The sequence below is a fragment of the Sus scrofa genome, chromosome 16, assembly GCF_054392235.1.
Source record: "Sus scrofa isolate SSC_HxYL_T2T_F1_AM1 chromosome 16, Sscrofa_HxYL_maternal_Yorkshire_Landrace_v2.0, whole genome shotgun sequence".
In the NCBI taxonomy this organism is placed as follows: Eukaryota; Metazoa; Chordata; class Mammalia; order Artiodactyla; family Suidae; genus Sus; species Sus scrofa.
In genome coordinates this window covers 37678368-37700511 of record NC_139398.1, presented here as the reverse complement: position 1 = coordinate 37700511, position 22144 = coordinate 37678368, and the positions used below count along the sequence as shown (strand labels likewise).

The following is a 22144-nucleotide window of genomic DNA, read 5'->3' as shown; positions in this document are numbered from 1 at the left end:
ACAGCTTGGTATCATTGCCTTGATGTGCTGAGGTGCTGGTGGTTTTAGCCATCATTGCTTTTCCACTCTCACTACAAATGTCAACATTGTGAAAAAGGCAAAGGATGCCTTTATGTTAGTATGAGAGTTTTGACTTTGAAAGGATCTGGACGACCCTGGGGGTCTTGGGATAAACTTTGGAGAATTATTGTCTCACATCAGTGATCCTCAATGGGGCAGAGGTGGAGGACCCATCTTTCTGCCAGAGACATTTGCCAACGTGTGGAGGGAAGCATTTTTGGTGTCACAAATGAAGGGGTGATAGTGGATGCTAATGGCAGCTAATGGGTAGAGACGGCGGATGCCCTTAAAACCCTGCAGCGCACGGGAGAGCCCCCCTTTTCCCAACAAATAATTATTCAGTTCGAAATGTTGCAGCATTGAAGTTGAGAAAATCAGGTCTAGAAAAATGATCTTCCTTTGCACAGACATTGAGATCGACCATCTTCATTTTTCAATTTCCTGAACACTTCCCTGAGTTAACGTGTCTCCATTTATTTATTTTCTGTCCTCTGCGACTGACCGACCTCATCAACTTAGTCTGTAAAGCACCCTCCCCAAACTGTTCTCATGCGCCTCGTCTGCTGACTGCATGGGTCGCCCGGTACCGCCAGGGCGGTTCTCTCCGCGCGCACACTCAGCTTGCGCAGCTGGTTTCCTGCACTACTGCGTTGTAGGCCCTCGTTTACCGCTAGAGGGCGCTCCCTGCATACCAGCCGCGGAGGGTCATGGGGTCGGTGCGGCCGCAGTGACTTCTGGGATTTGTGGTACCAGGGAAAAGACTGCGGCTGAGAAAGGCGCAGAGTCTCGGCTTGCCTGCTCCTTTCTCTGGAGAGTTCGGACACCCCAGGTCGGCGTGCCCCCTTTTTTAGAAGTCCCGCCACCAAAGGCAAGCAGGTAGGAGGTCGGGCATAATTTCCGTTTCCGGTGGGCAAAGGGCAAGCAGAATGTAAATACGAGACTGGAGAGCGATCATTAGGTAACACGGACTACCCGGTCCGTGGTGGAAGCCCGAGGAAGAGGAGGAAACGAGGCTGGTGGGTCTTGGGGTGACGGGGGGGAAAGAGCTTCAGAAGTCGGAGTTGAGACCCACCGCGGGTGTGACAGAACCGGGACGCTAAGGTTGGTCTTTAGGGACCAGCAAGTCTGGGTGTCCCGTTCTCCCTTGCGCCCGCGCCGAGGGCGGCTTCCGAGGCGGGTGGCGGGGGTTTGACCTGCCCTGAGCGGTGGGAGGGGCGGGAGGCGAGTTTGCTTTGCACCCTGGGAGGAAGGTTCCCGCGGCTGAGGGCGGGGCTGTGAACTCGCGGGTGACGTCCTGCCCAGCCTTTATGAACTTCGCACATTTTAATTGTTATGCAAAATAAATGGGAAGTCGCTATTACTAGTTTCTGTTTTGCGGTAACATTTTCGGGCAAATCCTTTCAAGAATTCCTCATTCTCTGAACCCAGCTCTTATCCGGAAGGGTGCTGTTTTGACTACTTGATTGTGTTTCTCAGGTTTCTGGCCTTGAGGGCTGCACCCACCGATGCCATGGAGAGAAGCCTTCCCTAGCCTGTGGCAGGGTAAAATGTCAAGGCGTCCACCGTCTTTGAGTGACTATCCCAGGGTTCATTGTATCAACAAAAGAATTTCGATGGCAGCATCGTTATCTAGAATTTTCGTGGCATTCCTTTATTACAATTCCGTGTAGAAGAAATTTGTGGAGCTACCGTCGTGGCTCAGTGGTTAACTAACCAGGCTAGTATCCATGAGGACACGGGTTGGATCCCTGGCCTCGCTCAGTGGGTTAAGGATCTGGCGTTGCGGTGAGCTGTGGGGTAGGTCACAGATTCTGCTCGGATATGGCGCGTTGCTGTGGCTGGAGCTTAGGCCAACAGCTACAGCTCGGATTCGACCCCCAGCCTGAGAACCTCCATATGCCGCGGGTGCGGCCCTCAAAACACCAAATAAATAAGTGAATAAGAAATTTGTGTTGTTTTATGAGTTTAACATAAAGTCCATATGATTATGACTTACCCATATGATTCCTTATCCTGGAGGGAAAATGTAAAGGCTAGGATGTTGGCACCTTGCCCATCCAACTGTATAAATTTAGGAAAGCCTTAAGTTTTAATTTCACGTTCAGATAGCTTTAGACGAACAATAAACTGATACTGTTTAAGATATCCGAATCAACTCCAGCTGTTAAGATTTTCCTAGGTGGAAGGACTTTTTGCATATATGCACTCACCTTTACGGTGGGTGGGCTTTTTTTTTTTTTTTTTTTTTTTGGTGTCATCTGCGGCATATGGAAGTTCTCAGCCCTTGATGGAATCTTAGCTGTAGCTTCGACCTCTCACAGCTGCTGCAACCCTGTAGCCTTAACTCTGCACCATAGCAGTAACTCTCCAGGGGCTAAATTTTATTCATGAAACTTAAGGGCTTGTAGAAACTTCCAGGGTTTTTTTTTTCTCATATCATAGCTTCCTTTGTTTACTCTCTGGTAGGCAGTTATCCTGTATTGTGTTGACTGTACTCTTCTGGTCTCTAGACAGTTTAGAGACAATATTAAATTGTACCAATGGCTTTGGTAATAGAAGATTGCTGCTTTTTTTTTTTTTTTTTTTTTTTTTTTAGGGCTGAACCCATGGTATATGGAGGTTCCTAGGTTAGGGGTGTAATTGAGCTACAGCTGCCGGCCTATGCCACAACCACAGCAACGCCAGATCCGAGCCATTTCTGCCCACTACATCATAGCTCAAAGCAAAGCCAGATCCTTAACCCACTGAGCAAGGGCAGGGACCGAACCCGAAACCTCATGGTTCCTAGTCGGATTCATTAACCACTGCACCACGACGGGAACTCCGAGTCCTTGATTCTTTACTCCTTTTTTTCCCCCAAATGTTATTTTATTTTTTTAATGAGTTTTATTTTTTTCCATTATGGTTGATTTAAAATGTTCTGTCAATTTCTTTTGTACAGCAGTGACCCAATCACATGCACACACACACATATATATATATACTTTCTTTTTCTCACATTATCTTCCATCATGTTCCATCATAAGTGACTAGATATAGTTTCCTGTGTCCTATACAGCAGTATCTCATTGCTTATCCACTCCAAAGGCAGTAATTTGCATCTATTAACCCCAGACTCCCAATCCATCCCACTCCTTCCCCCTTCCCCTCCCCTTTGGCAACCACAAGTCTTCTCCAAGTCCATGAGTTTCTTTTCTGTGGAAAGGTTCATTTGTGGTGTATATTTGATTCCAGATGTAAGTGATATCATACGGTATTTGTCTTTCTGACTTCACTTAAATATGAGATTCTCTAGTTTCATCCATGTTGCTGCAAATGGCATTATTTTGCTCTTTATATGGCTGAGTAGTATTCCATTGTGTGTGTGCATATATATATGTGTGTGTGTGTGTGCACATATATATATACATCTTCTTAATCCATTCATCTGTCAGTGGACATTTAGGTTGTTTGCATGTCTTGGCTATTGTGAATAGTGCTACAGTGAACTTATGGGTGCACGCATCTTTTTCAAGGAAAGTTTTGTCTCCATATATGCCCAAGAGTGGGATTGCTGGGTCATATGGTAGTTCTTTATTTAGTTTTCTGAGGTACCTCCATACTGTTTTCCAGAGTGGTTGTACCAATTTACATTCTCATGAACAATGCTGGAGGGTTCCCTTTTCTCCACACCCTTTCCAGCATTTCTTATTTGTTGACTTGTTAATGATGGCCATTCTGACAGGTGGGAGGTGTACCTCATAGTAGGTTTGATTTGCATTTCTCTAATAATTAGTGATGTTGAGCATTTTTTCATGTGTCTTTTGGCCATCTGTATATATTCTTTGAAGAAATGTCTATTCAGGTCTTTTGCCCATTTTTCAAATGGGTTGTTGATTTTTTTGCTGTTGGGTTGTATATGTTGTTTGTGTGTTTTAGAGATTAAGCCCTTGTCAGTTGCATCGTTTAAAACTATTTTCTTCCATTCCATAGGTTGTCTTTTTTTTTTTTTTTTATGGTTTCCTTTGCTGCGCAAAAGCTCGTCAGTTTAATTAGGTCCCATTGGTTTAATTTTGCTTTTATTTCTGTTGCCTTTGGAGTCTGACCTAGGAAAGCATTTGTATGGTTGATGTCAGAGAATATATTTTTTTTTCTTTTTAGGGCTGCACCTGTGGCATATGGAAGTTCCCAGACTAGGGGTCGAATTGGAGCTATAGCTGCTGGTCTGTGCCACTCCCACAGCAATGCTGGATCCAAGCCTTGTCTTCGACCTACACCACAGCTCATGGCATGCTGGATTCTTAACCCACTGAGCGAGGCCAGGGTTTGAACCTACGTCTTCATGGATCCTAGTCAGGTTGGTTGACTGCTGAGCCAAGAAGCGAACTCCCGCCTGTGTTCTCATCTAGGAGTTTTATGGTATCGTGTCTTACACGTAAGTCTTTAAGTCATTTTGAGTTTATTTTTGTGCATGGTGTGAGGTCTGTTCTGGTTTCATTGATTTGCATGCAGCTGTCCAGTTTTCCCAGTCTTTCTCCCATTTTATATTCTTGCCTCCTTTGTCGAAGATTAATTGACTGTAGGTGTCTGGGTTTATTTCTGGGTTCTCTCTTCTGTTCCATTGGTCTGTATGTCTGTTTTGGTACCAGTACCACACTCTCTTAATTACTGTGGCTTTGGAATATTGTCTGAAGTCTGGGAGAGTTATGCTCCCTGCTTGGTTTTTGTTCCTCAGGATTGCTTTGGTAATTCTGGGTCTTTTATGGTTTCATATAAATTTTTGGATTTTTTTTTTCTAGTTCTGTTGAAAAATGTCATGGGTAATTCGATAGGAATTGCATCAAATCTGTAGAGTGCTTTGGGTAGTCTGGCCATTTTTACGATATTAATTCTCTTTACACATTCTTTTTTGTTGCTTTTCCTATTCCCTACAGTGACCATTTCAGATTTTTTTCTGTTCTTCCCAGGCCCTCACATCCATTTATTTTCCCTTTACTTGAAGCAAATGACTAGCATCCTACTTCTCTGAGAAATGTGAAGCTTGGGATTATGAAATCCTTCATTTTCTTTTTTCTCCTCCTCTGAGCTTGCCTATACTTTTCACTCAATATTAACTCTTATATATATATATTTTTTTTTTTTGGCCATGCCCTAGGCATGTGAAAGTTCCCAGGCCAAGGATCGAACCTGTGCCCTCGCAGTGACCCAAGCCACAACAGTGACAATGCCAGGTCCTTAACTCACTGAGCCAACAGGGAACTCCCTTTAACTCTCATCTGAGAGAGGTGTATTCTTGTCCCTCTCTTCAAGGCTAAACTTGTCAGTTGTTAGTGATCAGGCCTCTTAGACCCCTGTAACCTCTTTTTGTCCTGACCTCTCCAGCCTCTGATTTCTAGATCTAAAAGGATTTGTGGAGGAGAAAGGCAGAAATACCTGAGGCATTGGTGTGTGTAGGGTTTCCGAACATGGTTGAGAACCATCTGGGGCCTTAACCTCCACGTGTCCTCAGCATTTATAGTAATGGTTTAGGTTGGAGGATGGGGGAGGAATAATGGGAACGTGAATGACCTTTTAATTAAAAAAATAATACACGTGGGTCTTTCCCTTTACTACTCATCATAATGCTTGCTCTCAATAATCTACAGACATGATCAATGGTTTCTAATGTAATTTGCCTTTAATAAACACACCAGATTTCCATCTATATTATTAGGGTTCTACTGGGTCCTTTGCATTGCTGATTCAGAAGCAAAGTTCCATTTGGGAACTTAAAGTCAGAAAACGTAATCATTCCTTCTTTTTCCCCCCTTTTTGGCTTCCCAGAAGCACATGGAGTTCCCAGGATCAGATCCGACCTGCAGTTGTGACTGTGCTGCAGCTGGGACAGTGCCAGATCTTTCAACCCCACTGTGCTGGGCCAGGGATCAAACCTGCATCCTGGTGCTGCAGAGACACTGCTGATCCCATTGCACCACAATGAGAACCCCTGAAAATTTAATCATTCTTGTCATCTTTAGGGATAGTCATCAATACAAGACTTTTTTTCTTTTTTTCCTTTTGGCTGCACCTGTGGCACATGGAAGTTCTTAGGCCAGGGATACAATCTGAAGTGCAGTTGCAGCCTACATCACAGCTGCAGCAATACCGGATCCTTAACCCACTGTGCCACAGTGGGGAACTCCAAGACTTCTTTCTTTTTTTCTTTTTCTTTTCTTTTTTCTTTTTTTCCCCTTATTTGCTTTTTAGGGCTCCACCCATAGCATATGGAAGTCTCTAGGCTGGGGTACCAATTGGAGGTGCAGCTGCCGGCCTACACCACATCCATAGCAGTGCCAGATCTGAGCCAGGTCTGTGACCTACACTGCAGCTGCAGCTCATGGCAATGCTGGATCCTTAACCCACTGAGCGAGGCCAGGGATCAAACCTGCCTCCTCACAGATAACTAGTTGGGTTTGTTAACTGCTGAGCCACAGTGGGATCTCCAAGACTTCTTTCTTATCTTGACTTATTTTAATATCTTGTGAGATCTTCCTAATGATCCATTCTCTCATGTTGTTCTCTTTTGCCTCTGGACTTCTGTTCCATAGTAACCACACTTGGATTTTCAGCCATTTCTTGGTTCTTCCCCTAATTTACTTGTAGTCATCTTCAAACATAGGAAACTCATTCTCCCATATTATAATGGGTCTGGGAATGAGTTTGGCATGGTCCTGATTCTCTAGCATAGCTCTTCTCTTGCACCCACCATTCCCACTGATTACTTTGAAACACTTCCTAGTATCATATAATTTTGTGTAAAATAGTTTACTGTGTATGCCTAAAAGATAAGTGTTCTTTTTTGTAAACAGTCGCAGTACTACTCTCATACTTTAAAAAATAGCAGGAATTTTTTTTTTTCTTTTTCTGTACCCATGGCATGTGGAAGTTCCTGGGCCACGGCTTGAACCCAGGCTGCAGTTGCAGCCTGTGCCACAGCTGCACAAAGCCAGACCTTAACCCACTGTGCCACATGGGGACTCCCAGGAATTTCTTACAAATCACTGTTCTGATTTACCCTTATTATTTCGTAAAGACTTCCTCCCTGTTGGGTGGCTTGAATCGTAGCTAAACAAGCTTATATTTGGTTAGTATGTCTCTTAAGTCTCTCTTAATCAAGGGTTATCTCCCAACGTTCCTTTTTTCTTGAAGAAGCCAGTTTTATTTTTCTTTAGTTTCTGTTTCTTGCTGTCTGCGTCTCTGACATTATTTAGCATGCTCATCTGAATCCCACATGTCTTGTAAGCTGGTAAAGGCTTGATCTGATTGAGCATTAATTTTTTTTTTTTTTTTTTGGCTTTTTGGCTTTTTGGCTTTCCTAGGGCTGCACCTGCGGCATATGGAGGTTCCCAGGCTAGGGGTCTAATTGGAGCTGTAGCCACCAGCCTACTCCAGAGCCACAGCAACGCAGGAGCCGAGCTGCATCTGCGACCTACACCACAGCTCACGGCAATGCTGGATCCTTAACCCACTGAGTGAGGCCAGGGATCAAACTCACAATGTCATGGTTCCTAGTCGGATTCATTAACCACTGAGCCACAACGGGAACTCCTGAGCATTAATTTTTGGCGAGAGTACTTCATGGGTGCTATGTCCCTTTTATCAGGAGATACATATTGTGCTCGTGTCTTTATGATGTTTACAGCCTTCGATGATTATTGCCTAGATCCACTATTTAATTAAGGGTTAAAAAATAGTGATAGTCTAATCCAATTATCCAATTATCTTTTCTTTACCTATTTGTTGAATTACTTCTATAAAGGGCCACGTGTGAAATTTAAAGCTCTTTCTTTGCAATTTTCCAGAATGGCTTCCTTTGGATGGAAAAGGAAGATTGGTGAGAAGGTCTCAAAGGTCACTTCCCAGCAGTTTGAAGCTGAAGCTGCTGATGAGAAGGATGCAGTTGAGAATGATGAAGGGAACTGGCTTCAGGCTGTTAAACGGAGGAAAGAAATTCTCCTTGAAGGCTGTGCTGAGAAAAGTAAACAGCTGAAGGACGAAGGAGCCAATTTGGCTGAAAATAAAAGGTATGCTTTTAGAGTTTTCTTACAGAGAACAGTCTTGGTCTTTGGTAGGGTAGAATACTCCTCAGATCATCCAGAGATCTAAAGTCAGACCTGTGTGCCTTTGACTGGTTATTTTGTATGGTGTTGAAGAGTTTGAAAGATTGAAAGAAGTAGTGCTGAGCAAGAAGCACTTTTTTTCTTTTCTTTGTTCTTTTTTTCCTTTGCTTTTCTATTGGTAAGGATGGTTATAAGATTCCTTGTTTATTTATTTATTTATTTTTATTTTTTGTATTTTATAGGGCCGCACCCACGGCATATGGAGGTTCCCAGGCTAAGGGTCCAGTCGGAGCTGTAGCCACAGGCCTACGCCAGAGCCATGGCAACACAGGATCCGAGCCTCATCTGTGACTTACACCACAGCTCACAGCAATGCTGGATCCTCAACCCACTGAGCAAGGCCAGGGATCAAACCCACAACCTCATGGTTCCTAGTCGGATTCGTTAACCACTGAGCCACGACAGGAGTTCCAGATTCCTTGTTTATCATTTTTGTCATAATGAGTTAAAGTTGAGGAACCAGCATTTTTTTTCTAGGCACATAATTGTTTTTGATTCTGGGACTAATCATATTAATGTATTTTAATATAAAACATAAAATAATGCTTGGAGTTCCCGTCATGCCTCAGTGGTTAACGAACCCAGCTAGTATCCATGAGGATGAGGGTTTGATCCCTGGCCTCACTCAGGGGTTAAGGATCCAGTGTTGCTATGAGCTGTGGTGAAGGTTGCAGACACAGCTTGGATCCCACGTGGCTGTGGCCTAGGTCGGTAGCTGTAACTCTGCTTCGACCCCTAGCCTGAGAACGTTCATATGCTCTGGGTGCGGCCCTAGAAAGACAAAAAAAAGAAAAAAGAAAAAGAAACCAAATGTGAAATAATGCTTAAACTATAATAGCACCTCAAATTGAGAGTGCGAGATAGAAACTAAATCAGAGTCAACGACAGTAAGCAGCTTAACAGCCTCAAGTTAGACTACGAATTCTCATTTGTGATGTTTTAGGCACAAAGATTTTTCTCCTGCAGAACTTTGCAAAATTGGCCATTCTGTCTTAGTCAGAGGAAAACCAACTAAATTTTCCACATTTATGAAATCATTTTCAGAACATCCATAAAACATCTTTAGAAATTCCTGTAAGTGCCTGTTAAAAGTTCATTAACTTTGTTGTTTTTATCTGTTTTTCTAGACCACACTAGTGTGTAGAATGGAAAAGCTATTCACTTATTGCCATGGGATCCCCTTTGAATTTCCTGTGGTAGATGAGAGATAGCAACTTTGTGGATAAACAAAATAACTCTTGTTGTGTTTTTTTGTTATGTTTTTTTTTTTTTTTTTTGGCCTGCATGTCAAAACATTGAGTCATTTCACTGAAGTCAGCTGGATTGAATGCTTTATTTTGAATGGACAACACTGTGAGATGATTAAGTTTTTTTTAGCTCTTTAGCATTTGTTTTGGAGAAATGTATGCACAGCTTTAGAAGATAACAGAATTAAAGGAATCTGGTAGAAACGAGTGGTTCAGCTACTCTAAGCCAAAAATAAATGGAAATAATAGTTTAAAAATATCTAAGAGAACATTAATTTTTGTGTGTGTGGTAATTTATTTTGTTTTTATTTTTCAGTAAAGTTAGTTATTTGCTGCATAGTCTTGTCTGAAATTAACTGAGAGAACAGTAAACTTGATTGTGAGGAATAGAAAATAATACAAGGAAGAATAGTGAAGTTAAATTAAAAATAAGGAGTTCCTGTCATGGCCTAGTGGAAATGAATCTGACTAGCATCCATGAGGACACAGGTTCGATCCCTGGCCTCACTCAGTGGGTTAAGGATCCCACCTTGTCGTGGCTGTGGTGTAGGCTGGCAGCTACAGCTCCGATTTGAACCTTAACCCGGGAATTTCCATATGCTGCAGGTGCAGCCCTAAAAAGACAAAAAATAAAAATAAATAAAAATAAAAAATAAAACTCAGTCCCTGTCTTCCAAATCAGCTTCATCTTAAACCATCCTCATTTTCACTGTTTTTAGCCACACTGGCCTGCCCTTTGAAGAGCTTTGAATACAGCCCTATTGGACAACTTTGTCTTGTGACTCTGTCTGAAAAGCTCTTACTTCCTGTTTTCTGGTGTCTATCATCTTGTCCTTCAGATCTCTGCTCACGTGTGCTCTTCTCAGTGAGCCCCTCCCTGCCTCCCCAGTTTGTGAAGTAGCACCGCTGCACACCCTCTTTCTCCATCACATTGGCCTTTTAAATTTTCTTTCAGTAGGTTTCCCTTTTTGAAATTATCTTATATGCCTGCTTGTTTGTCTCTCTTCTTCTTCTTCTTCTTTTTTTTTTTTTTTTCCTTTTTTGGCCACCCCACAGCATATGGAGTTCCTGTGCCAGGGATCAGATGTGAGCCACTGTGCTGGTCCAGGGATCGAACTTGGGTCCCAGTGCTCCAGAGATGCCCCAATCCTGTTGGGCCACAGTGGGAACTCCTCTCTCTCTTCTGTAGAAACGTCAGCTCCAGGAATGTAGGGACTTTGTCTGGACAAACTTTTGGACTCTATCTTAAGCTCTTAGAACAATTTGTGGCACCTACCAGGCCCTCAGTAAATACTTATTGAATATTTATAAGGCTGCCTTGTCGTGCTATATTATGGCTAAGTAAGTTTTTGTACATTAACTACTATATATTGCATTGTATCTATAGGAATATACATTTTCCACTCCAGATTAGAACATAGTATTCTGAGAACATATTTTATCTCTGATTCCCACCACACAGGGCCTTAGGGAACAGAATTTTCCCACCTTCCTCCTGCTTGAGAGTATGACACTTAGTCTCGTTCCTTTCCCTGTAAACCTATGATGGTGAGGATTAAGCAACAAAATATGGAACAGCTTTGAACTTGGAATGCGTGACGATCCTTAGAGAAGGTGGAAAAGTCGGGATGCCTCCAGAGGAATTGCTAGAGAAGGCAGGAGGGAGGAAGGTTGATGGATGGAAAGGAGGGAGCTCCTTCTACTTTCTGGGATACATTCTTTTGCCTTGTGATTTTCTTCTTTTTAGCCTCAAGATCTTCTCATTTAGTTTTATTTGGCCATCTAACAGCTTTGTTTGAGCACATTGAATACAGCATGTGAACCAAGTGCATTAATGTCATTCTTCCTCCAAAGGGGGCACAGTTCTTGAGCACCAGTCTCCTGCCATCCAGTTTCCTTCATGAGTAGCCATCTATAGTCTTAGAAAACTTGGTTTGCAGTGGAATGTTTTTTAAATTCTGAAGTTCTGCCTTGTATAGTGTTCATGATTCTTTCTAACCAAAGACTGGTTTACTTTTCTACCCAAGCCCTAAGTAATGTTGGTGTCTTATAGTAGAGTGAGTCTAGTGATTACAGGTCTGGATTTTGAAGTCATTTTCATTTTGTTCATATCCTAGCTTTATCATTTGTATTTGTATAAATTTTGGGCAACCTTTTAAGTGTCAGTTTCTAGTTTCCTTCAATGTAAAATGGTGGCGCTTACCTCATAGACTATTATGGGATTAAAGAGCAAGTCCATGTAAAGGAGTTTAGCATGCCACCTAATACCTACTCCATAAGCACTCAGTAAATGTCCCTTTTTTTTTTTTTTTTTTTGTCTTTTTAGGGCCAAACTGCTGCATGTGGAGGTTCCCAGGCTGGGGGTCAAGTCGGAGCTGTAGTTGCTGGCCTATGCTGCAGCCACAGCAGTGCTGGATCCAAGCTGAGTCTGCAACCTACACCACAGCTCTCGGCAATGCTGGTTCCTTAACCCACTAAGCCAGGGATCAAACCTGCGTCCTCATGGATGCTAGTCAGATACATTTCCACTGAGTCACAACGGGAACTCCTAAATTTACTTTTTTTGCGGTGGGGAGTGGGGTGGGGTGGGGCACATCTTTGGCATGTGGATGTTCCTTGGGCCAAGGATTGAACCTGGGCTGCAGTCGCCACTTGTGCCACAGCTGTGGGAATGCTGGATTTTGAACCTCAAGAAAACTTCCTCAATAAATATACTTTAGATAATTTAAGATTTTATGAGTGATTGGTATATATCAGGTACTTTTAAAGTTTTTTTTATAAATTATTTTGTTCAGACATCTTTTCCTAGAGTTATTATTACCTAAGGTGTATCTTTTTAAGAATCACAATGTGGGTCCCAACTTTGATATGTTGGCTTTTAAGGTTTCAACCACTAGGTGGTGATACTTGATTGGGTAGCGAAGTGGTCTGATGTTTCCTTTTGAGAATTAATATGTATGTGTGTGGAGCAGGAATATAATTGAGTTTACCATGAATTTTGTCTCTTGTCTAGAAAAGCATATCTACGAAGTGAACTTGTGGTGATCTGGCTGTGTGAAACACATTGTGTTGAGTGATAGCCTGGGTATATTTTAATGGCAGTGATCTTGCCTCATGTTCTGTGGAAGAGATAGATGGAGTCAGTGTAGAATGCCTTTTTATTCTTACCACCACATCTTCTAATCTGAGTGTGTCTGCATCCAAGCCATCTGCTTTCACAATGTTGTAATGAAGTGCCCCTGTTTTTATCAAAACCCACCCCTCCACTAGACCTTATCTTTTTTTTTTTTTTTTTTTTTTTTTTTGTCTTTTTGCCATTTCTTGGGCCGCTCCCATGGCATATTGAGGTTCCCAGGCTAGGGGTCAAATTGGACCTGTAGCCGCCGGTCTACACGAGAGTCTCAGCAACGTGGGATCCAAGACGCATCTGCAACCTACACCACAGCTCATGGCAATGCTGGATCCTTAACCCACTGAGTGAGGCCAGGGATCGAACCTGCAACCTCATGGTTCCTAGTCAGAGTCGTTAACCACTGAGCCACGACGGGAACTCCATATCCTTTCTTGCCTTTTCAGGAATATTGTTCTTAAAATCCCCTTTCATTTTGATGTCATCATTCTTTCTTGCTCTTTTTTTTAGCCTGTATTTTTTTTTTTTTTTTATTTTCCCACTGTACAGCAAGGGGGTCAGGTCATCCTTAGATGTATACATTGCAGTTACAGTTTTTTCCCCCACCCTTTCTTCTGTTGTGACATGAGTATCTAGACATAGTTCTCAATGCTATTCAGCAGGATCTCCTTATAAATCTATTCTAGGTTGTGTCTGATAAGCCCAAGCTCCCGATCCCTCCCACTCCCTCCCCCTCCCATCAGGCAACCACAAGTCTCTTCTCCAAGTCCATGATTTTCTCTTCTGAGGAGATGTTCATTTGTGCTGGATATTAGATTCCAGTTATAAGTGATATCATATGGTATTTGTCTTTGTCTTTCTGGCTCATTTCACTCAGTATGAGATTCTCTAGTTCCATCCATGTTGCTGCAAATGGCATGATGTCATCCTTTTTTATGGCTGAGTAGTATTCCATTGTGTATATATACCACATCTTCCGAATCCAATCATCTGTCGATGGACATTTGGATTGTTTCCATGTCCTGGCTATTGTGAATAGTAGCCTTGTATTTTTAATTGAAGTGTAGTTGATGTGCAATATTGTATAAGATACAGGTGTATAACAGTGATTCATTTATAGTTATTATAAAATAATGGCTATATTCCCTATGTTATGCAATATTCCCTTGTAGCTTACTTTATATTTATACCTTATAGTTTCTGCCTCCTATTCCCCTACCTGTATATTGCCTCCCCCTGGCCCAGCTTCCTCTCACTGGTACACAAACATACCCTGACAGCACTCATTTAAAAACCTTCCCTTGGAGTTCCTGTCGTGGCTCAGTGGTTAACGAATCCGACTAGGAATGATGAGGTTGCGGGTTCGGTCCCTAGCCTTGCTCAGTGGGTTAAGGATCTGGCACTGCCATGAGCTGCCGGATCCTTTAGGTTGCAGACGCAGCTCGGATCCTGCATTGCTGTGGCTCTGGCGTAGGCCGGCCGCTACAGCTCCGATGGCTACAGCTCTGATTCAACCCCTAGCCTGGGAACCTCCATATGCCGTGGGAGCAGCCCAAGAAATTGCAAAAAGAGAAGAAAAAAAAAAAAAAAAAGACTCCACACATCCTACCGTTCTCAGTGCCCCCTTCACTACATACTCCATGTCTTGATGAATCATCCTCTCAGTCCATTTCAGTCGGTTTCTGTCTGCACTAGTCCTCTGAAACCACCCTTGTGGAGAGTATTGATGACCTCCGTATTGTCAAACCCAGTCACCTGGTCTCAGTTCTCATTCACGGTACCATCATTCAGCATAGCTGAGCCCTCCTTTCCTAAATATACTGTGTGTGAATCCTTAGCACCAGTCTCATGTATTTTCTTTTGTCTCAGTGTCCACTGCTTGTTAATCCTCTTTGCTTGCTCTTTTTTTTCTCATTTCATAAATATTGGTGGGCCACAATATTTAAACAATGCTTTTTTCTGTATACATTCTTGCCCTTCTTAAATGTATGTTGTCTCTTGCTTTCAGTAGTATGTCTGTGCCAGTAACTACCAAACATACGCTGCAGTGCTGTCCTCCCACCTCAGTTCCAACTCTTATGTCTCCTGTGCTTGCTTTATCCCCACTTAAATGTCTAATTAATATGTCACACTTAATGTGTACTGATCAGAACTCTTGATTTTTCTTCCCAACATCTGGTCCTTTCCAGTCTTGCCCATGTCAGTGATAAAAGGTGCCACCGTTTGTCCAGTTACTTAAGCCCCAAGGCCAAGAGTTCTCTCTGCTGGTTTATGTGCCAGTCCAGAGCTAATCACCAGCCCCTCACCTCCACATCTCTGCCCCTTGGACAGCTCATGATAATCTTTTTAATATTTTTTTAAAAACTGAAGTGTAATAGATTGATGATACTGTGTTAATTTCAGGTATACAGCAAAGTGATTCAGTTACATATATTTTTTCCCAGATTATTTTTCATTATAGATTATTACAAACATTCTTACTACCATAAGGTCCTGGCAGCTGCTGTCATCACAGACCAGGGAGTCCCCATGTTGGTGCTAACTCATAATGAAAGATTCCCACACCTCGACTCTGGCTAGGTCAGAGCTGTAGATGCTCTAGAGGGACTGGGTCACACATCCAGAAGTGTGAGTAGGTTAAAGCCTTATGGGGCCAACGTTGACTGATGGAAGGGAGGCTGTAGATATTTTTCTTTTTCCTTTCCCTACTGGATTGTTTCCAATACAAAGAAGTTCATACTGTCTCTGAAAAAGTTCTACAAAATTAGCAATCATCTGTGTTTGTTTTTGAAGCTGTTGTCAGCCTAACATATGCCTTGTATTTATTCTCCCTCCTTCCTGCCTCATTTTTCCTTTTTTTTTTTTCCTTACTCTTACTTCCCTTGGATCATACCCCCAACAAAGAGTTAGCCTATAAGCTTAAGCTTAGTGCTCAAGCTTTATTTCCCAGGTAATATAAGCTAAGACATCATCTTGAATTCCTTTCTTTTTTTTTCACTCCTCATATCCAATCCAAGTTGAGACAACTTTACTTTTTTTTTTTTTTTTTTTTTTTTGCTGCGTCTGCAGCCTGTGGAAGTTCCTGGGCCAGGGATGGAACCCGTGCCATAGTAGCGACCCAAGCTGCTGCAATGACAATGCTGGATCCTTACACCACAAGGGAACTCTGAGTTGACTTTTTAACAAATTCCAAATCACTTGTATCCTCCCTTCTGTTTTCATTGCTGTCATCCTAGTCTCATCTACTGTCATCTCTTGCCTAGGTTTCTCTGGTAGTCTCCTAACTAACAGGTCTCCCAATGCTCATCCTTATACCCCTCCGCCTCTGGACCTGCCTAATCTTTTCAGAATATGAATCAGTTCATGTCTCTGTGTTGCATGGAAACTTGATGAATTCCCCATCACTCATATAGTTAAGTCCACACTCATAACCATGACCTACTAGTTCCATGATCATGGCTTTGGACTACCTCTCTGACCTTTCACCCCCTTCCTCCTCTTATAACCATGCTAGTTTTCTTTCCTTGCCTCAAACCTTGGGCTCTTCTTTTGTCTGGTATGAACTTCTCCAGATTTTCCATTGGCTGGCCACTATTTGTCATTCGGCTCTCAGCTCAGGTGCCTTCCCAGAGACACTTTTCCTGACCGTGCATCCTGAATAGCCACTTGGTCACCCCATCACATCCCTCCATGTGTTTTTCATCATGGCACTTACCCAGGTTTTAACTTAAACGTTTGTCTTCCTCTGCCTTCTTCCCACACATATACATTCTTAGGATGTAAGCTTTAGAAGAATACTAGCATCCTTTTTTATCTTCTGAATGCTGCATCCTCAGTACCTAGAATAGTACCTGGCCCAGAGTAGTATTCTGCTCTCATGTTCAGTAAATATTGATGAAATAAATAAGTTGGTAATTATATAGCTCATTAAACTTGATGCTATAGTAAATTACCAATCTAATTGGGAGCAAAGAGGGCTAAACACTTTGATATTTCTGTCTGGTAAATAAATGTGCTGACTTATGTGGCTTGGTCACCAGCTGTTCTTTACCTCAGTGTAGGGTATTATCTTACCCTGCCCTTGTGCAGTCCTTGGAACTATTCACTCTGCTTCCTTCTTTGTGCTAGTTCAGTTGCATACTGTTAAGGTTGTCTTTAAACTGGCTGAGTCCGACTTTGGTCACTTATTAACCATAGTGACTTCAAACCAAGTTTTTTATCTTTTAATGCTTCCTATCCAGCAGCTGCAATCGGGCTGTGTCTGTTCAGCCTGTTCCAAACCAAAGTTGAATTAAGAGATAGGCTGTGGAGATTATGAGAGACCCTTGATTTACTAGGTGCCAAGTTTCCTATGATCCAGAAATGGAGGAACTAGGTGGAGCCACCTTTTCTTTGTAGGCCAGGAGAGGTCAATCAAAGAGAGAAATGAGGGAGGAAAAGAATCAGACAAGCTGACAGCAGTGAAGTGAATGCCCACCAGTTCTTGCTTCTCTTTAGCCAGGGGAAAGCAGCTCACCTGTTCCTTTAAACCTTCATGTACCTTGGGCTACGTACAAAGCACATTTCATTTGGCAGTGTCTCTGCTGACAGCCATGGCTATGTTTTCAAAATCAAAGCAGTGCAACTGGGGAAAGGACATTTTTCTTTTTTCCTCAAATCTGTATGTCCGTGTTTGCGTGTGTGCATGTGTGTATGTATGTGCATATTTGCATGCCTGGCTAATGAAAAGAGAAAAAAAACGGACCTAGTGATGGTCAGTGTCATCTTAAACTTCTCGTTTTATTTGATATTTTGGGACAACTTAGGTGCATAAGCAGCTTTTGGGGGTGGATAGGTTGGGCCATCCTTAGTAATGATGCTATTGGCGTTTGGGGCAGAACAGTTTCTTGTTGCCCAGGCTTGCCTTTTGCCTTGTGGAATGGTAGCATCCCTGATCCCCTGTCACTAGTGTCTCCAAGTCTTAATGACAACCAAAAAGGCCTCCAGAAATTGCCATAAACACCTTCCATGAGATCATAACTGCCCCTGGTTGAGTTAGGTAGAAAATAGGACTGAAAGTAAAAAGAACATTTGACAAATGTGGCAAAGTTTAATGGTGGCTGGGCTAAATAGAGTAGGAGTTGGCACACCACAGACTGTTTTTATAAATAAGTTTTATTGGAACACAAAATGTATATTTGTTTGTCTGTTGTCTGTGGCAGATTTTTTTTTTTTTTTTTTTGGTCATGCCCATGTGCGTAAGTTCCCAAGCTGGACATCAAACCAGAGCTGCATCGGTGACAATACTGGATCCTTAACAGCTGGGCCACCAGGGAACTCCTGTCTGTGGCTTATTTTGTGCTACAGCAGAATTGGGTAGTCATGACAGAGACTGTATGGTCCATAAACCCTAAAATATTCAGGCTGACTGTGGCCCTTCTTCAAAAACCACAATAACTCCTGAAACTTCAGACATCCCAGTGTCTTAAAGTACCCTGCTATGTCTAGAATTCTAATAAACTTTTGATTCTTTCTACCCATGTTTCCTTTCCCATAGCTTTTTTTTTTTTTTTTGATTTATTGTTGGCATGCTAGCTCCTCATGTCTTCCTTGCTTCTCTCTGCTGCTTTCCAAGACTTCCCTTGGAGAAAGTAATACAAGTGAGACAGGTAGAATCTGTGACACTAGCACCTTCTAAGTGCCTGGCCATGTTCTGGGTCTTGTAGAGAATATAAGCAAGTGCACCCTTTGGTCCCTGAACTCATTAGTAATGAGAAGACAAAAACACATGGAAAAATTAGAGAAAAAGTAAATGAAAAGAACATCAGGGTAGTTGGAGAAAGCATTGGTCATGTGGTTATAAGAGCCAGCTTCAAATCCTGGTTTTTGTAGGGTTAGTACCATGTGCCTTTGGACTAGTCCTATAGCTGCTCTCTACATTTGTTTCTTTGTCAGAAAAATGACAAGAAGTAATGCCAATTGTATAGGACTTTTGGAGTTCCCGTGTGGCTCAGCGGAAACAAATTTGACTAACATCCATGAGGATGCAGGTTCAATCCCTGGCCTCACTCCACAGGTTAAGGATCTGGCGTTGTGGTGTGTGTAGCAGACGTGGTTTGGATCTGGCATTGCTGTGGCTGTGGCATAGCTGCTGTGCGGTGGCTACAGCTCTGATTTGACTCCTAGCCTGGGAACCTCCATATGCCGAGGGTGTGGCCCTAAAAAAGATTAAAAAATTTTTTTTTTAATTTTATAGGACTTTCATGAGGACTAAGTGAATTAACTTTGTGAAAATAATTTTATGTTAAGTAACTGTATGGAAAGCACTATGTGAAACATAAAGTACCTTCGCTTATAAGTGTTCCTGTGCGATCAGTTAAGTGATACTCATTATCTTCATGAGAAAAGGGGATTTTAACTTGGTCTTAGAGGAGAGAGAGCCTTTGACTGGATGAGAAGGGGAGGAACTGGAACTGGGACACTGAGGAACCCACGCGAACAAAGGAGTGATATTTGGGTAGAGACAGGGCGAAGGTGCAGCTGAGTAAAGCAGAGGTGTGGTGGGGAATAGGAGAAAAAGGTTGGGCAGATAGGCTAAGACTGTAGGAAATAAATTTGCTTCTGTTAAATCCTATGGAATATAATGTACTCTACTAGGGAATCATGAGTTTAAGGATTATTATGAAGGAATAATTTAATTTTCCAGAGGGAGAAGATAGAATATAGCATATTTCCAAAGTTTTTCATTTTGTGTCTTTTTTAGGACAAAAGTATACTTTATTCTTATTACTAGGTTTTCCAAATATGCTGAAATGGATAAGGACCTTTAAGACTGCATTTTAAATTGTGGAATTTAAAAGTTTGGATTAGGCAGTGGCCACTATTTTCTGGTCAGGGCCATTCCATGTTGCCCCAGTTCACCCTGTGTTAGGTGCCACAGCCACATACAACTTGGTGAGCACAGTACCTGTTGCCCTGTCTCCATAGAGCTTTTAGTTTAAATAAACACAGAAATAAATGTAAGTTATTTCTTATTTACCTTTGTAGAATTTCCAGTAATTCTGCAAAGGTAAATAACAGGATTCCATGAGCCAATGTTCACTGGAATGATTTTGATAAGGCGTCACAGAAGGCTTTTCTGAGGAGGCAAGAAGAGAAGTGGGTGTGTTCATCCAGGTGAAGGGAGTTCTATTTATTATGCCTATATTGGATTTTTTCATACTTATCATTAAAATAAGGGAACTGGCAATAGTCCTGCCCATTTATTTATAAATATTTTTACTTGATCCAAATAGTACTGGAATAAATTTCCTGTGAATTTTATTTTGTGACATGTATGCTTAATGAATGAGTAATATAGGTGGTAAAATATTTTAAATGACTTGTATCTGAAGTTAAAAGTTGGGGTATTAAAATTACGACTTTTTAGAAGATTTTCAGAAAATTCTCATTGTCTAGTGTAGCAAGGAGTAGAGCAGAGTAATTGCTTTCAGTTATAATCGCAACTCAGAAATGTCCTGTACTAGTTAGAAGTTGGTATTGTTGTTTTAATTTGCTTTGGAAAATGACCTTTATTCAGTGTGTTTCCACCTTCATGTAATTTCAGAGCTCCTTCCTACCATTTCCAGAGTGAATTGATCTGCCATAAATTGTTTGTTCTTGTCTGTAATAAATTAGAATTTTTAAAGACATGTTTGTTCTTTTGTGTAAGTAAATAGTTTAAATTATTACTGAAAGTAAACTTTATGACTTAACCTAATCCTCTGTCCACATAATTTCAATGAGTGTCACTAAAATTCAGAGCAGTTTAGTATTAATTTTTAAAGTGTGTTTATGTAGTTTTCCCTTGCTCTTACCTAGTAAAAACATACTGGGACTCTCGTCTGAGCGTCATCTCAATACTTCTTCCTGATCTAGATCCCCTTTCCTTAAATTGAGAGACTATGCAGTTAGGAGGTGTATTTTTTCTCTCTCATTGTTTTTGCTTCTTTTTTTTTTTTTTGTCTTTTGTCTTTTGTTGTTGTTGTTGTTTTTGCTATTTCTTGGGCCGCTCCCGCGGCATATGGAGGTTCCCAGGCTAGGGGTCGAATCGGAGCTGTAGCCACCGGCCTACGCCAGAGCCACCGCAACGCGGGATCCGAGCCGCGTCTGCAACCTACACCACAGCTCACGGCAACGCCGGATCGCCGGATCGTTAACCCACTGAGCAAGGGCAGGGACCGAACCCGCAACCTCATGGTTCCTAGTCGGATTCGTTAACCACTGCGCCACAACGGGAACTCCTTGTTTTTTGTTTTTGTTTTTGTTTTTGCTTCTTTTTTCTTTCTTTTTGAGCTTATCTGAAGTTGGTTCCTATCTTAAATTAGGTTCCTTAACATGAGTGCTTATTGTATGTAAATGCACATTATTTTCTCCTTGCTTTCTTCTCAGTGTTATCCTAGGGAGTTTCCTGGTGGCTCAGTGGGATAAGGATCTGGCAAAGTGGCATAGGTTTGATCCCTGGCCTTGGAACTTTCACATGCTATGGGTGTGGCCAAAGGAAAAAAAAAGAATGTTTATTCTAAATTCTAGACAGAGAAACCAAAATAATTTATAGAGATTTGGGCAGAGTTTAATTCAGGAAATTAAATATTATCTAAAAGTTGGAACCTATCTACCTATGTTGGAAATCAAACGATTTTGAGTCCAATCTGTCTAAAACTACTTTCAATATCATTATAATTTTTTTATGAAATCTCCCACAAAATCAAGGACGTAAACTTTAATTTCAAATATTATATATGGAACAAAGGTAAGTCACTTCCAATAACAAAATCTAAACTAAACCAGAAAGGTTATTTCTATCATTAAACATTTTTGGGGAGCAATTATTGTAAATCTTAGAAAAAATGTAAAATAAGGTGAAAACCTTAATGTTCTTGACAATATCATTTTTAATAAGGAAATTGATGAATCTTAATGTTAGCTACAGATTTACTGCAATGTAAATGTATAGGAATAGCTTTTAAATTCATTCTGGTATTTCCATGTGAGCACATAAAACTGTATGATAGAACTCTGTCATGATATTAGTGGAAGAAAAGAAACTCATGGACTTGGAGAACAGACTTGCGGTTGCCAAGGGGGAGAGGGAGGGAGTGGATGACCTGGGAGTCTGGGGTTATTAGATGCAGACTATTGACTTTGGAGTGGATAAACAATGAGATCCTGCTGTATAGCACAGGGAATTATATCCAGTCACTTGTGATGCAATATAATGGAGCATAATGTGAAAAAAGAATATATCTGCTGGATCACTTTTCTGTACAGTAGAAATTGACAGAACACTGCAAATCAGCTCTAATGGAAAAAATAAAAAATAAAAATCATAAAAAGTGATGATCATTAGTGTTTAGTTATATTTTATTTGACATTGACAGAATGCTGTAACATTTCTTCTTACACATAGTCATTCATGGGTTCTGCATTTGTTGTTACCCCCAAATCAATATTCTGGTGCTTTTCACATATATCATTAGCATATATGCGCTGAGCTGTGAAATGTTTGAGTTACCAGATATGTGTGTTCCCAGCTGAGTCAGACAAGGTGA

At 41.5% G+C, this 22144-nt stretch overlaps 1 protein-coding gene and 1 long non-coding RNA gene across 11 annotated transcripts in view; both read left to right on the top strand.

The window, feature by feature from the left end:
• Positions 1 to 568: 568 nt before the first annotated feature.
• The window catches only part of TTC33 (tetratricopeptide repeat domain 33), a 67521-nt gene continuing 45945 nt past the window's right edge, over positions 569 to 22144 (top strand). For 6 of the 10 annotated variants that reach the window (XR_014831198.1, XR_014831197.1, XM_085002159.1 and 3 more), the window contains exons 1-2: positions 815 to 1161; positions 7881 to 8102. Coding sequence is in view for 6 of the 10 variants with exons in the window: in XM_085002159.1 (XP_084858285.1) it covers positions 7882 to 8102 (221 nt within the window). In the remaining 4 variants the exon portion in view is untranslated. Of the gene's footprint in view, positions 1162 to 7880; positions 8103 to 22144 lie in introns of all 10 variants that reach the window. The other 4 variants (XR_014831196.1, XR_014831195.1, XM_021076656.2 and 1 more) reach the window with 2 other exon arrangements.
• On the top strand, positions 15608 to 21368 carry LOC146395515 (uncharacterized). The gene is made up of 2 exons (XR_014831206.1): positions 15608 to 18693; positions 20656 to 21368. It is a non-coding gene; the product is annotated as an uncharacterized LOC146395515 (long non-coding RNA).